The 14486-nt window shown below is 34.9% G+C and overlaps 1 protein-coding gene across 2 annotated transcripts in view; it reads left to right on the forward strand.

Annotated features, from left to right (window-relative positions):
* The window catches only part of rabgap1l (RAB GTPase activating protein 1-like), a 151148-nt gene that overhangs the window by 32504 nt on the left and 104158 nt on the right, over nucleotides 1-14486 (forward strand). For both annotated transcript variants that reach the window (XM_073936803.1, XM_073936804.1), the window contains exons 12-13: nucleotides 7340-7433; nucleotides 7549-7699. In XM_073936803.1, coding sequence (XP_073792904.1) covers nucleotides 7340-7433; nucleotides 7549-7699 — 245 coding nt within the window. The remainder of the gene's footprint in view (nucleotides 1-7339; nucleotides 7434-7548; nucleotides 7700-14486) is intronic.

The following is a 14486-nucleotide window of genomic DNA, read 5'->3' on the forward strand; positions in this document are numbered from 1 at the left end:
TTTTTTGTTATTTTTAATCTTTAACTTGAAAGGGGTTTTCAATTAGCAATTGAAAACTTAAGATTACCTGAAATGGCCACTTATTTATCGTCGTGCATACTTCATTTTTTCACCACCAACATGTTTTCCACCTACAACTGCGTTTAATAAATCAAAGCTTGTCAAGAGTCTAGCTTTTCTGTGGACCTTTTCAAAATGAATAAATGGTTGCTTTTTTTATTCAGCCGTCCTCATCGAATCTCATCTTTTGCTCTGTGCAATTTGTTTCAAGTCTTGATTTCTGTGCTGTACAAGTAAAGTCATTGTTGTTTTTGGAAGCGTTCGCCCTCGCCAGCTTTCTGAGATCTATTGGGGAGGCAGATGGAAAAGAAGATTCATCCGCCCACATCTGCTACCGAAGCGCCATGTCACCTTGCGACAGAGACTCTCTCTGCTCAAGGCTGGTCTCTCTCTCTCTCTCTCTCTCCCTATCTCAATCTCTCTCCTTGCAACGTTGCCAAGGTACTAGTGCAGTAAATGTAAAAAGAAGCCCTTTTAAAGCATTTGAGAAGAAACCACTGTGTTCCAAACCTCACATCGGGATTGTAAAACGTATAGCATTTGTGGCTCTCACTGGAGGTCAAGAAAAGATTGTAAATGGACCCATAATCTTTTCCCGACTTTCATCATTTTTGTTCTTCATGTATGCTTTGATTTGTTAAAACAAATTCTTGCCATTATTAGTGTATATTTGAGGTTAACCATTAACTGTCAGTTCCATTTTTTTTAATAAAGGCATGAAAATATGATATTCAGCTTACATTTTTGTTAATCTGAGATTTAAGCTTAGTCTTAGGCTTATTTTAAAAAAAGATGCTTGTCAGATTGAATAAAAAAAATGTAGATTACAAAAGTTAAGTTTTCAATAAAATTTAGCTTGGACACAGTACTAAGCATCACCACCAGATGACTTATGAGGCGTTCGCACCAGACTCGACTTGCGTGAATAGATTGCATGAACATTTAAGTTTAGTCGCTGCATTCGTGCATCAAATTCCCTTCACGATAGATGCGGATTCGCATTACGGCAGGTGTTTCTGTCTGCATAGTTTTGTTGCTAATGGTTGACTTGGATTTTATTGACAGAGTAGCTGTGCTTTATGTGCTTTAGCAAGGCTGAAAAACAGCTTAGATTTGTTTGGCTCCATAGCTGGGACCATCAGATCCTTTAGAGGTGCACTTAGCTTGGTGAGTTCAACTGCTGTTCAACTGCAACTGCTTTAGAAGCTGCTCCTGGATGATAAACACCTTCAGCAGTACTTTGACTGAGACAGTCCCAGTTTGATGAGTGTGTCTCGGCAGGAGAATTTCCACTCAGGACACCAACTACATCATAATCACGCCCCATACAAGAGCAAGCTCCTGATTAGTTAACTTTGTGCGAATGTTCGACAATAAGGCGAAAGTTCATGATTTTTCAACTTGCACGCGTCAAAATGTGTCAAACACCCAAAACGTTTAATTTATCTCCAGTTATTTGTGCAAATAGTTCCGCAGTTCCGTTTTTTTATTGACTTAACATGTAAATCACTCACGCTTGATGCTTCATCCACGTCTGGTGTGAGTGTACCATCGCAGTATCAATTGGTGACCTTATAAGGGCTCCCACTATTTCTTTGAAAGTTTTTTTTACAACATTTATAAAGTAGACATCAGATTCAAAAGTAGTATGGACAGTTTGGTGGAATTTGATTATTTGAATTTAGCCTCTTAAAAACTGCATTGATAAAGCAGGATGTGTGTTACAGTTGACACTGCATCACAAACTGAGAGTCTTTTGGTTCTTTTTCCTTACATTGAATCATGAAAACATGTTCAGACTATTGCTTTTTAAAAATATAGAATTATTATTTTTTTTTACATGTGGATTGCTGTAGCAAAGTAATATTTTATGACTCCTAAGTATCCTTGTCACAAATTAATAGATAACTGTGGCTCAGTAATATCTATCCATGTATAATTATTAAACAAACAAATACATTTAAATAAATAGAATGCAAAAAAAAAAAATAGTTTAAAGCAAGGTTGTTCAGATGATGGCTGAAAAGATTAGACTTTTAGCCACAGCAAGAGAAGTTGAACATTCCAGATCTGTGATCATTTGTAATAATTGCTGTTTTCCATTTTTCACATTGTGTTTTCCACAAAATAAAGGGTTTTATATACATTTTCAGCATGTAAAAGCCCCTAACTAAAGTCCCTTCAAATTTTGAACAATAAATATTGCATTATTTCTCCTCAAAAAATCCCCACCACTGTATTTCCAATCATGGTGCTTTTTTCTTCTGTAGTTGTTGCAACAAAACGCATTGCTGTTAATTTGCCTCCAAATAGCCATGTTGTGGGTGCCGATTTTGAGATATGGACTTGGAGAGCAGAGTGTCTGCCGGTCGGCTCTTAATGACCTTTGCAGACATTAAGTCCAAGACATTTCCTTTATCACCTCAAGGCGTGACAGTAATCTTGGCAGTCCGCGGCCTTGACTAATGCAGGTGCGTGTGCTATATAACTCACTCCAGTCTTCTGGATGCTGCAAGGATGCTTCTGTAATTTTGTCTGAACACTGTTTCATGGGAGTCGTGCAGCATCCTAACATGCCACCCTGCAGGGAGTGATGTTTGCCTGCAGTATACACACACTGGTGGTCAGCGGTGTCGAGATGTATCTAGAGACTCAGGGCGAATACTGTCACCAGGGGGTTAAGACTTGAGATCTGAGTGTGACTTGTAAACAGAACTACACCATTCTCGGTCTGCTCCTTCTTGCACATTGATTGCATAATGTTATTTTAACCCCTTGCTTGCTGCCTAGTTTTTGTGTACACCTTTCTGAAATTGGCATCGGGTCTGAACTCCATTGCAGCTTTTAATAGCGAAGAACCATCCATGATCTCAAAGACGACAAAGATTTTTGTGAGCAACACAGTTTTTCTATCCTCTTGTGTGGGTGTGAGTGATTTTTCAACTTCGCAATCGAAGAGTATACATTACAAGGCTAACATATTTAACTGTACACAAGACAGAGATGAAGAAAAATAAGCACACAATGTGAGCATGATTGATGGAACCGCTGCTATTTTGTTTGTTTTCACTCTCTGGACCTCTATTTAGGGATCACACTTGGCTCCTATGTGGTCAAAAGTGACAGAAGCTTTGAGATGTGTCTTTATCATTTCTTATGATGGTTATTTTGACTGTGTAACAATGCATTGCTGATACTTTGTGCAGGTATTTTTTTATTGTATTTTTGTCTCTTTCTCAGTATGTTACATGGCAGTGTTCTTAAAAATAGAAAAGCTTTGAAAAGTGATGCATGTAGTAGTTTTCGTGCTCTCAAAGCACAACTTTATAACGAATTAAACTTTTTGGTTTTTAATCAGTAGTTCTTAGTACGTATCAAACAGGGCTTGACTTTCTTGACTTTTTTGATCACCAGCCAGTGTGGCTAGTAGTTTTCCAACATTACTAGCCACTCGCCATTTTCACTAGCCACAATTTTGTTGCTGGGAAAATGTATTTTATATCCATGAATACGACTTTGACATGCTAAAATTACTTGATTTAGATTTTTTTTGGAATGTTCACATGCCTCCTCATTCATTTAACTTTTTGTCTATGTCGTGTATGAGCTTGCTCAGTGAGCATGAGCACATGGATCCTGGTTTCATAGTGTTGTATTGCAATTAGTTTTTATTTCACATGACTTTTCACAGCTCAAAGGATTTACAAAATTTATCTCTAACCACACTAAAAATAAATAAATAATTATTTATTATTCACCAATTTTAAATAATGTGTCAAAACAAACAAAACATAGCTGTATACTATACTTTTGATTTAACAAAACATTTCTTAAAAAGAAACTGTTGACACTAGTTAACTACATATAAATGGGAAGTTAATATTCTATATCCTGTTCAAATAATGGTTAAAGCGAAAGCAACCGGTGCTGCTCACAAAAAGACCAATATGGAGCTCTTGAAAGCAGCAGGACTGACTGTGCATGAACAACTTTTAGTCTATTTTATTTGAAAGAGAATTGATCACACCAGTTGTGTTTCCAGGCACGGTTGTTTCAAGCAAGAAAACGGGAGTGTGCACGCGTTTTAAACAGTCGTGCGCATCACATCAGCTGTTGGCGCGGGTGATTATCCTCTCATTCGGTATTCAACCGGCTTTCTTTTGCCTGCTCGAACAAAATTATATTTGTCAGTCATGCTGCTTCTCAATTCTAAGAACGCATTTGCACGAATATTGAGCCGTCCTTATTGGGCTGTGCAATTAATCGAAAATCCGATTTCGATTTTGGCTTTTAACGATTATGACCATAATCGAGATAAACGATTATTCCATCACGTACCGCTCCCTTTCCAGTTGTACACGTGTGAAAACTCTTTGCCTCTGCAAAGCTCAGTTCCACGTGAAAATGACTAAAAGCATGTGCTGTAATGTAACTTTTGCAGCACGGGATGCGCATCATTCATATTTTTAAAAGCGCCAAAGAGCACGTGCTGTTGTGTGTGTGCGCGCAGTGCTTAGCCTCGGACAGGTAGAATGTGTGTGTGTGTTTGCGCGCGTTCCGCGCTTAGCCTCGGACAGCAGAGCGCACACATAAATCTAACGCAATCTTAATGTGAGCGCTTTAATGGTCAAATACATGCACATTTGTGTCAGAGCGCGGTGTTTATTGATTATTCATATTAATTATTTGTGTAATAAACTAACAAGTTGAGAATTAAAAGACATGCGAAAGAGAAACCATATCAGAGCCGCACTATTCTTAAAGTGACAGCGTGCGATATTCCTGCCGACTGTCTTATCATTAATTAATAATAAAATCAAAAATACAGTGAAGATGCTTAAAGCAGAGTTTAAACATAACATATTTATTAACTCATTTCTATTAACTGATTTCTTTTATCTTTGCTATGATGACAGCACATTATATTTTACTAGATGTTTTTCAAGATACTAGTATTCAGCTTAAAGTGACATTCAAAGGCTTAATTAGGGTAAATAGACAAGTCATTGTATAACAGTAGTTTATTCTGCACACAATTAAACATATATATTGCTTAAAGGGGCTAATGATATTGAGCTATTAAAATAGGTTTCAAAATATTCAAACCTGCTTTTATTCTAGCTGAAATGAAACAAATAAGCCTTTCTCCAGAAGAAAAAAATATTATAGGAAATACTGTAAAAAAAAAAAAAACCTCTGTTAAACATAATTTGGGAAATAATTATATATAAAAATAACTTCATAGGAGGTCGAAAAATTTTGACTTCAACTGTTAATTGTTTTGAATAATCGTGATTACAATTATGACCAAAATAATCGTGATTATGATTTTTCCCATAATCGAGCAGCCCAAATCCTTATTGTCGAACCGTCCTTGTAAGAAAACTACAATTTAAAAATAATTTTCAACCAGCCAAAGTGGCTAGTGGAGGTGGCTGTCTAGCCCGTCAGAGCTAAAATCTACTCGCATTTGGCAGGTTGGCGGGTGTTAATGTAAAGCCCTGGTATCAACTAACCAATGTCTTATAATTTCAGTAAACTAGGTTTTATGGACCCTTTTCACAAGACTGTTATGACGCGTTTAACGGTCAACAAGTTTTTGTATTCAATTGAATAACTTTAATTAATTTAGTTTTAATAAATATTTTTAATATAACATATGAACATTTTATATGCATTTATATATGTATTATATCATCTTTGTGTTTGTAATGCAGCGTCTTTGGGCAAGACAGTAAATTTGACGTTGTTCTCTCTTACGCCTGCCATTATCAGTTTCACACAGTTTTATTTCCCCTTGTTTTGAAGGTTTTGATAACACCATCGTGGAGTTTTTCTTTTATTATTTCAGCAAATATAATTGTACCTTTTTTCCCATTCCCATTTACTGCACTTGGCTTCCACTACTAAGAAACCCGAAAATGTAAAAAGAGTTGCGAAAAGAAAATGTTTTGAGAAATCACTGGATCTGTGTAATAGCATAAAGTCCACATGCAGGTTCACTGTGATCACACAACAGTGGTGAATCACTGAAAAGCTTTCATAGCTTTTACTTGATCTCGAATCAGTTTTATGAGCTTGTAGATATTTGGTAAAATAAAAAGGAATTTTAGTTAATAGATTCTTGTTGTCCTGTTTAGCAGAGGCCACAATAGATAAACGATATAAGCCCTTTAAATTGATCAAGCAACAAGTAATTTTTTTTTTGCTACTTGTTCAAACTACATAAGTAAAATGAGCTAAAACAACACAATTTTAGACTTTTTGGGAACAACTTAATTGTTTTGTTAAATTCACTTAAATTTGTTAAGTTTGCTCAATAGAGTTGTGCTTGGACAAAAATGAATGCTTTTGGTTTTGTTGTTTTGAAGTTTTGAAAAGCTTTGTTTCTCACATCTCTAGCATATAGATGAAAAACAAAGACAAAGTTGTCTAAACGATCGCCGTTCATAACATTCTGCTAAATCAACTAAACATGCTAGATTAGGCCAGTTGGTGGAAACAAAAAAAAAAAAAAAGAAACCCTAGACGAGCAGACGTGTGGTCTTTAGTCCACTATTGTTGTTTTGGGTGTCAGGCACGATGACACTGTTTTTAGAATCATGTTTTTGTACTTTCTAAAAACATACAACTTTAAAAACTTGTTTTCGGCATGTTTGCATAGGACAGTACATATTTAAAAGAAGTGAAGTTAAAATGAGAAAGGAAGATGGGATCAGAATGCCACCATCAAAGTTGTGCTACATATGTAGGTTAGGGTTGTCAAAAGGGTTGAGTCCGGTAACAATCAGATTCGGTACAATAATTTTGTTCAAGGAAATTAAGTGTTTCAAAGCTGTGAAGATCAGTCGATCCATTAGCGTTTTGCTCAAATGTCAACTTGTAGACAGACCAGTGTCCCTGTATCTGTTTGCGCACTTGGCGAACAGCAGTGAAGAGGGGTAAACCAATGACTTTAACGGCCAATCACAGTCATTTCTGTCGAGCACAGGAACACAATGGCCTATCTGCAGTGTTTAAGAACGCATCAAATTTGAAATTGACATTTAACATTTCACTACTGATTGGTACTGAATGCATTTGAAAACACCAATGTCGCTACACTGACAAACAAATTTGTACTTTTAAACCCCTTGTCAGAAGTTAATGATATTAGGCCCCCCAAAATAGTTTTTGTATAAATTATTGGCCAACGAACACCCCCTCATGATCATTTTTCTTTTTATCATTATCAAAACAAGATGTTAGCATACATTGATCCTTGTCTCCCGCTTTACAGATAGCGACAGTGAGATCTCAAGTGGGACAGGCGATGTGTCAAAGGACTGTCCCGAGAAGATTCTGGAGTCCTGGGGAGGAATCCTCAACAGATGGTAAGGCCTTCTGACACATTTAAAGTTTGCCGTACGGCCGGTCCGTATTGAACACGACTGCAGAAAACAAACTCTGTTGTGCTGCAGTGACACCATCTTGTCATCCTCCTGTCAGGCAGGGAAACCTGTTGACGCGACCCAAGGGTCTGTCTGCTCTGGTGAAGCCTGGGATCCCGGAGGCCTTACGAGCTGAAGTCTGGCAGCTCCTGTCTGGCTGCCACAACGATCAGGCCCTGCTAGAGCAATACCGCATCCTCATCACCAAGGTAAGAGATGACAGCCATTACTTTGTGCCTCTAGCATGAATGCTGCTCACACATTTATGGATTTTTTTTGTGTTTATTGTTAAAATGTCCTGCACTTTTGACAATTTGAGCAAAGAAGGATCCATTTATTGTCATTTTCAATGGAAGGGCACTGTATGGAGCTAAATCTTTAGTTGAGAGTAGGCCCACACAAAGTCTGTGCTAGCAGAAATCGGTAAATTTGAGCCCATCATTCATTCTATATGTTTACTTGTATAAATGTGTGTAAAATGTTTATTTATTTTATTGTCAGGAACTTAATTGAAAAATGTGCTGTTTTTATTATTTATGTATAATGCAATTTGCAAAGTAGTATATTCTTTCTTTTAGTGTACTGAATCATATCAGACCCCCTAGTTTTTCACGTTTTTTCTTGTGATTTTTAGGTGATAAAATTGACTGATTTTTGTTTCGATAATTCCCAGAAATTTGCGGACAAATATTCAATATATGTAAATATTAAAATAAAAAAATTGATATATAACCTTATTTACCATATTAGGTAGCCTACTATGTTTGGTGTGCGATTACAATGACACAAAAGCTTCTTTATTTTGGTTTCTTGTCAACACAAGATCTGAAACGGTAGGTATTAAGCCAAAGGAAGGCTGTATAATATTTATGCACAGACTTTTTTCCTCTCAGATTTCGCTCCCCGAGCATTCGACATGTACCTCACTCAGAAGGTGAGTTAGGGCTTCCGCTACCAAAATACACCTAAAACACGGATTGCCGTAAAACTCATCTAAGGGAAGCATTTTGGTTTGCTCTAGTTAACTGCAGGGAAAGAGTTCAACGAAATCACTTCTCGATTTCATGACCATCATAATACCAGCCATACAAATAATGTCCTTCAATTCGGTCAAGTCTAGTCGCCGCAATGCTTGAACCAGACTCCTGTAAGCTGCTTGCTGTTCTGTCTGTTCCATTGCATCGGTTTTTAGATGTTTGCTCGCTTTATTTTGCAGTCTGAAGCACGTCAAATGCACAAAACGCCAAATTTGCACCACAGGATGTCTAATCGCATCTTTGTATTGACTTCACATGTAAATCACTTGCGCTTCATTCGCTCTGCTCAGGCTGCATAACATCCCCGCCCCCATGTAATGTAATGCTTGTGAGGGCGCAGGCGCTGTGCAACATCTGTAAGTCATGTAAAACATTTACTGCAAACTGAAATAAAATATCATTTGATTATATGGTTTGCAATTTGATGTTTTATATGATTATTTACATCTTTTTGCGATTAATTTGCATTTAATTGAGAATTTTGCTAGGTCGTAAAAATATTTAACTTTTTGTTGATTTTGCTTTGGATTCAGTGATCGCGAAATCGCAAAAAACTAGGGGGGTTCTCTTTACATGCTGTCACATGATGAACGAACGACTCAAAAAAAAAAATTTAAAAAAAATAAATGACTCGAAAGGTGAACTAATCATGGGTGTTTTCCAGCTCAGACTTTGTGCATTGGTTAAGCTTATATGGGACTGTAAGTGTCAGATAAACGAACGACTAAAAATTTGGTAACATGCCCCACAAATGGTGATCAGAGTTAATCATAGACTAAACACCACCAGGTAAACAATAAAGGATTATTTTCTGTTTCTTGGTATAGTAGCATTCTAATTATTACATGTTTGCAGTTCAACGTTTGGGTTAGTTGTAGATGTGTTTTGAAGCATCTTGTTTTGGCAAATTCGAATGAAATGACTCGAAAAAAGATTTGTTCATTTCAACGAACTGAGGTCCGAGTCAGTAAAATGATCTGAACTTCCCATCAATAAAATGAAACAGCCATGGCTGTGGTGAGTTGGCAACAATGTGTCTAATATTAAACTATTTCTCTTATCAGAAAACAATAAACACAATTGTCCCAGATGCAGCATTGTATTTAATTTTAGCAAATATGAACAAAACATTGAGAAAACACCTCCACCTTCCCCTGAGTCCTCCCCCTTTAAAACTGGCCACTACTGAGAGCTTGCTGTATTTCAATGTATTTTCTAAGTTAGAGAATCACCCTAAGTGCTGTGGCTAACTGTGGCTAGTCCTGGCATTCTGTTCGCTGAGACACACATTTCTAAAGGACACATTTGTATGTCAGTGGCAGTTTTTTTTTTTGAGCATTTTATAGAATATCTTGTTTTAGGAAGAAAGAAATTCTAGTTTAGTACCGCTTGAATATGCGTAAATAGTGAGGTGATTTTAATTTTTGTGTGAACTATTCTTTTAAAGTAAGGATGGAGATTGCTTTGGACTTAAAAACTCACTTTTGGTGATGAAATGCAGCCATCTGAAGAACAGAGGGACTCTGTGTGCGTTTTCAAGGGTAAAATTGATGATCTTTACTTGCAAGTTTCCGTTTTGTCAGCAGGGATGAGCCTTTGTAGTCTAGCAGGCTGTTTATTTACTAAACATCTATTCTACCCGTATTGATGCTTCGCTCAGATGTTTGTATGACCCTGCAAACTTGTGGAAATTAGTAGTTCGCCGAATGTTTTTAGCAATGCTGAGAGCGCATCTAATTGCTTATTCAGAAAGCCGCGTCATGGCCAATTCCAGCATTTGCAGCTCAGCTCCAGATCTAAGACGACTGATTATCTGGGATTGGGTTGTGCTGTTTTTGCAAGCTGCAGCTTTTTTGGCATGTTTGAGAAATGATTTCTTTCATGTTGTTCTTGCGGTCAGACTGGTTCTCGTGCCAAGCGTGGTCAGTGACTGGAACGTTCCCACACTGAACCAGCAACTGTTGACTTTATGAGTGCCATTATGAGTTTGAGTGTGGTATTTAGCCACTAATTTGGCAAGAAGGGATTTTAAGTAATCCACATTTCAGCTATAAAGATTGTTGATGTTCTTATTCTAAATATAGCTGCTCCTTTTAAAACAATTCAGCTTGGTTTTATTTATTGTTCGTTTTTCGTCCTTCATTCAATTTCAGTTTGTTTTCAATTGGTATTCTGTTTATATATGTTAATTATATGATTTAATAATCATATACATTAATGTTTCTTTTTGCTTTTAGTGATGTAAACGTGCAAACATATAGTGATTAAATCTTATTTTCTGTATTTATTAAATATTTGAATGGTTTGACAACAGTAATTCTCTATGATAAACAATATAAGATGCTTGATTTAACTTTATTTTTACTTATTACTTGATATTTTATTTATGACTTTTTTAAGTACTAAACAGAACGAAAAAACTTTTATGCAATCTATAATACTTTTTATACAAATGACAACAAAAAATACAGATTAAAAAAAAAAAAAATTAATAAAACAAAAAATAATAATAATTAAAATAAAAAAGCACCAGTCCATCCAAACATGCATCATCAGGATTTTACATTTAAATGTAACTTTAAATAAATGTAAATGCAGACACATTAATAAAGTAGTATTATTAAATATGTTATTAACACTTAATATAAGTAACTTTTGTAAATTGACAACTAAAGTTTGGGCGATTATGTAAATTCTATAATAATTGTTAATAGTATAATGAAGTACGTAGTGTAGAATATATTATACGGTTGCAGTCAGAATTATTAGCCCCCCTTTGAATTTTTTTTATTATTATTAATTATTTATTTTTTATTATTTAAATGTTTCACAAATGATGTGTATCAGAGCAAGGAAATGTTCACAGTATGTCTGATAATATTTTTTTCTTATGGAAATAGTCTTATTTTTTTATTTCAGCTAGAATAAAAGCAGTTTTTAATTTTCTAAAAAAACATTTTAATGTCAAAATTATTAGCCCCCTTAAGCTATTTTTTTCCAGATAGTCTACAGAACAAACCATTGTTATACAATAACACTTTAAGCTGTATAGAATTGTCCTGAAAAGTATCTAGTCAAATATTATTTACTGTCATCATGACAAAGATAAAATAAATCAGTTATTGGAAATGAAATATTAAAACTATAATGTTTAGAAATGTGTTGAAAAAATCTTCTCTCCATTAAACAGAAATTGGGTAAAAAATAAACAGGGGGGCTAATAATTCAGGGAGGCTAAAAATTCTGACTTCAACTGTACATGTAGACTGTGTTTTACTTTTGATTGTGGTTTTAATGTATTTAAAACAATTTCTGTTTAAAGTACACATTGGATAACATTTAATAATAATAATAATAATAATAATAATAATAATAATAATAATAATAATAATTATTATTATTATTATTATTATTAATATAAATTATTATTATTATTAATAATAATAATTATTATTATTATACATTTTAAAATATTTAAACATTAAAATAGAATTATAAAAAAACAGGTAGTTCATAACCCTGTTAAAATATATAAAAACATGTAAACATTCATTTATCGTAAATGTTCAAGAGAGCTAGAAAACAATAGTTAATAAAAAAGTGAATAAAATTAACTTGAGCAAAATGTTGCACAAATGTGATACAAAATAAATGTCATGAAAAAAATGTATATGGCAAAAATATGTTTGTTTGCTTGATGGTTTAATAAACATCTCATTTCCAGAAAATTAGAGTTTTTTTTTACATCTTAGGTCTTAAAGGGTTAAATGTTATTTATTATTATTTATAGATTTAAAAAATATTTTAAAAATTAATTATTATAATATAATTAATACTGTATATAAATAAGACAACAAAAATACGATTTTGACAATTGCGTAGATTATGTAAGATTGTAAAATATATGTACTTTTTATGGTATAAATGTTAGGGCGAATCTAGGTAATTTTGCAACCATCAGCAGCTTATAACCTTAGACTCCCCTAGAATTTTGTTACCAACTTGGCTAAAATAAAAAAACAAAATACTAACCAGCTTTCAGTGCATGTCCTCGTCTTGACCTGCCACATTCAATTTAGTGTTTGGTCAGTGCTTGAAGACCCCCTACTCGCCCAGCCTAGACCCCCGGTGTTGAAAACATGCAAACAACCTTACTACAACACTGTAGTAAGCAAGAGACCTTTTTGTGGTCTCATGTCAGTATTTTTAGGCTTTTCTTTATGTGCAAGCCGATAATCATTGCTTTAGGAGCAACTCCTGAAATACAGCTCTGTAATCAATGGCAGGCAATGAGAATGATGGCAAACGGGAGCCATAAAACACCTCGGCTGTGCAAGAGAGTGTCAAATGCAGTGTGGCATGAAGACAGAGAACGAATGAATAAAGTAGAAAGAATAAAAGGAAAGACTTCACAGTGTCTCCTGTGTCTTGGTGTGCCTTAAGAATTGAAGTATGCGCCAAATATAGTTTATTCATTTAAAAAGTATTCGCCACCTCAGGTTATGTTGATTTGAGTTTTGGTGCTTTTAATATAAAATGAAAACACACAGAGGCTTGTGCTTTGTAATGTCTGTGTTAATAATTGTTGCATATTTTATGTCAAGGTTAAAGGGATAGTTGATCCACAAATGAACTCCCCCTCCACCTTCAAGTTTTTTTCTTCTGCTGAACACAAAAGAATATTCGTCCATTCATTCATTTTTTTCTTCGGGGCTAGTCATTTATTTATTAGGGATCACCACAGTGGAATGAACCGCCACTATTCCGCAACCCAGTACTGGGAAACACCCATAAACCCTTTCATTAAAACAGCCATACACTACGGCCAATTCTGTTAACTAAATTCACCTGTACCACATCTCTTTGGACTGTGGAGGAAATTCACCCGAACATGGGGAGAAGATTCAAACTCCACACAGAAATGCCAACTGACCCAGCCAGGACTCAAACCAGCGACCTTCTTGCTTTGGGGCTACTGTGCTAACCACTGAACCACCGTGCCACCCACAAAAGAATATACTTTTTAAAAACTATTGACATCCATAGTAGGAAATAAATAAAATACCATGAAAGTCAGTGGCTACAGTTTCCCAGCATTCTTCAAAATACCTTCTTTTGTATTCAGCAGAGTAAATGAAAACAGAAATGTTCATGTTTGTTTGGTTGAATTATTAATTTTCAACCAAATAATTGCTTAAGTAAATGAGCTGGCTTGAAGTTATTTTTCTTCTGGTATCACATCAGTCGTTTTCTCGTCTTTAATGGTGTCTGGCTATATGTTGTTGTAACTCTCTCTCGAGTATGCATTGTCCTTGCTGTGGATCGATGAAAATTCAGCCCGTGTGGTGTTTCTAAGAGCGTGAAACTGACATTTTCGCAACCTTTTCTTCTCTGATGCATGAGGGATCAAGCAGAGGTGCTACTCTCTTGAGTCAAGGGCTTAAAACATGTTTGTTAAAAAAAAAAAAAGCTTGGTGAATCAGACAAAAAGAAGGTTGTTTTATTCTAGATTCAACACATATCTATTTTATATTTTACACATTTATAATAATTGCCAAGTATGTGAATAGTATCTTTAGATAGTTTATGTGAAACTGAGTTTCTATTAACAGCTAGAGAATATATAATGTTGTTAAATAGATTTCTTTTTGTTTGAAAATTTACTTTCTTTGAAATCACAGCTTTCAGTTAACACAGGAGGAAGAGTTGGGGTTACAAGGGTATATTTAGAAAATATTTAATTAGACTGACAAAGGCGATAGGAATAGCTTTAATAATTGATTCAAATTATATTATATTCTGTACAAAAATAATAATATGAAATAATACCTTTATTGCTATTAATTAATTGGGATACTGACAAAATAAAATGTGTAACTTTAAAAAAAAAAAAAAGTTGACTCAACTCAAAATTGTAAGGGACCTTGCTGCAGAGCTATTTTGAGTTGACTCGACTTTC

Source organism: Danio rerio, chromosome 22 (assembly GCF_049306965.1).
Source record: "Danio rerio strain Tuebingen ecotype United States chromosome 22, GRCz12tu, whole genome shotgun sequence".
Classification (NCBI taxonomy): Eukaryota; Metazoa; Chordata; class Actinopteri; order Cypriniformes; family Danionidae; genus Danio; species Danio rerio.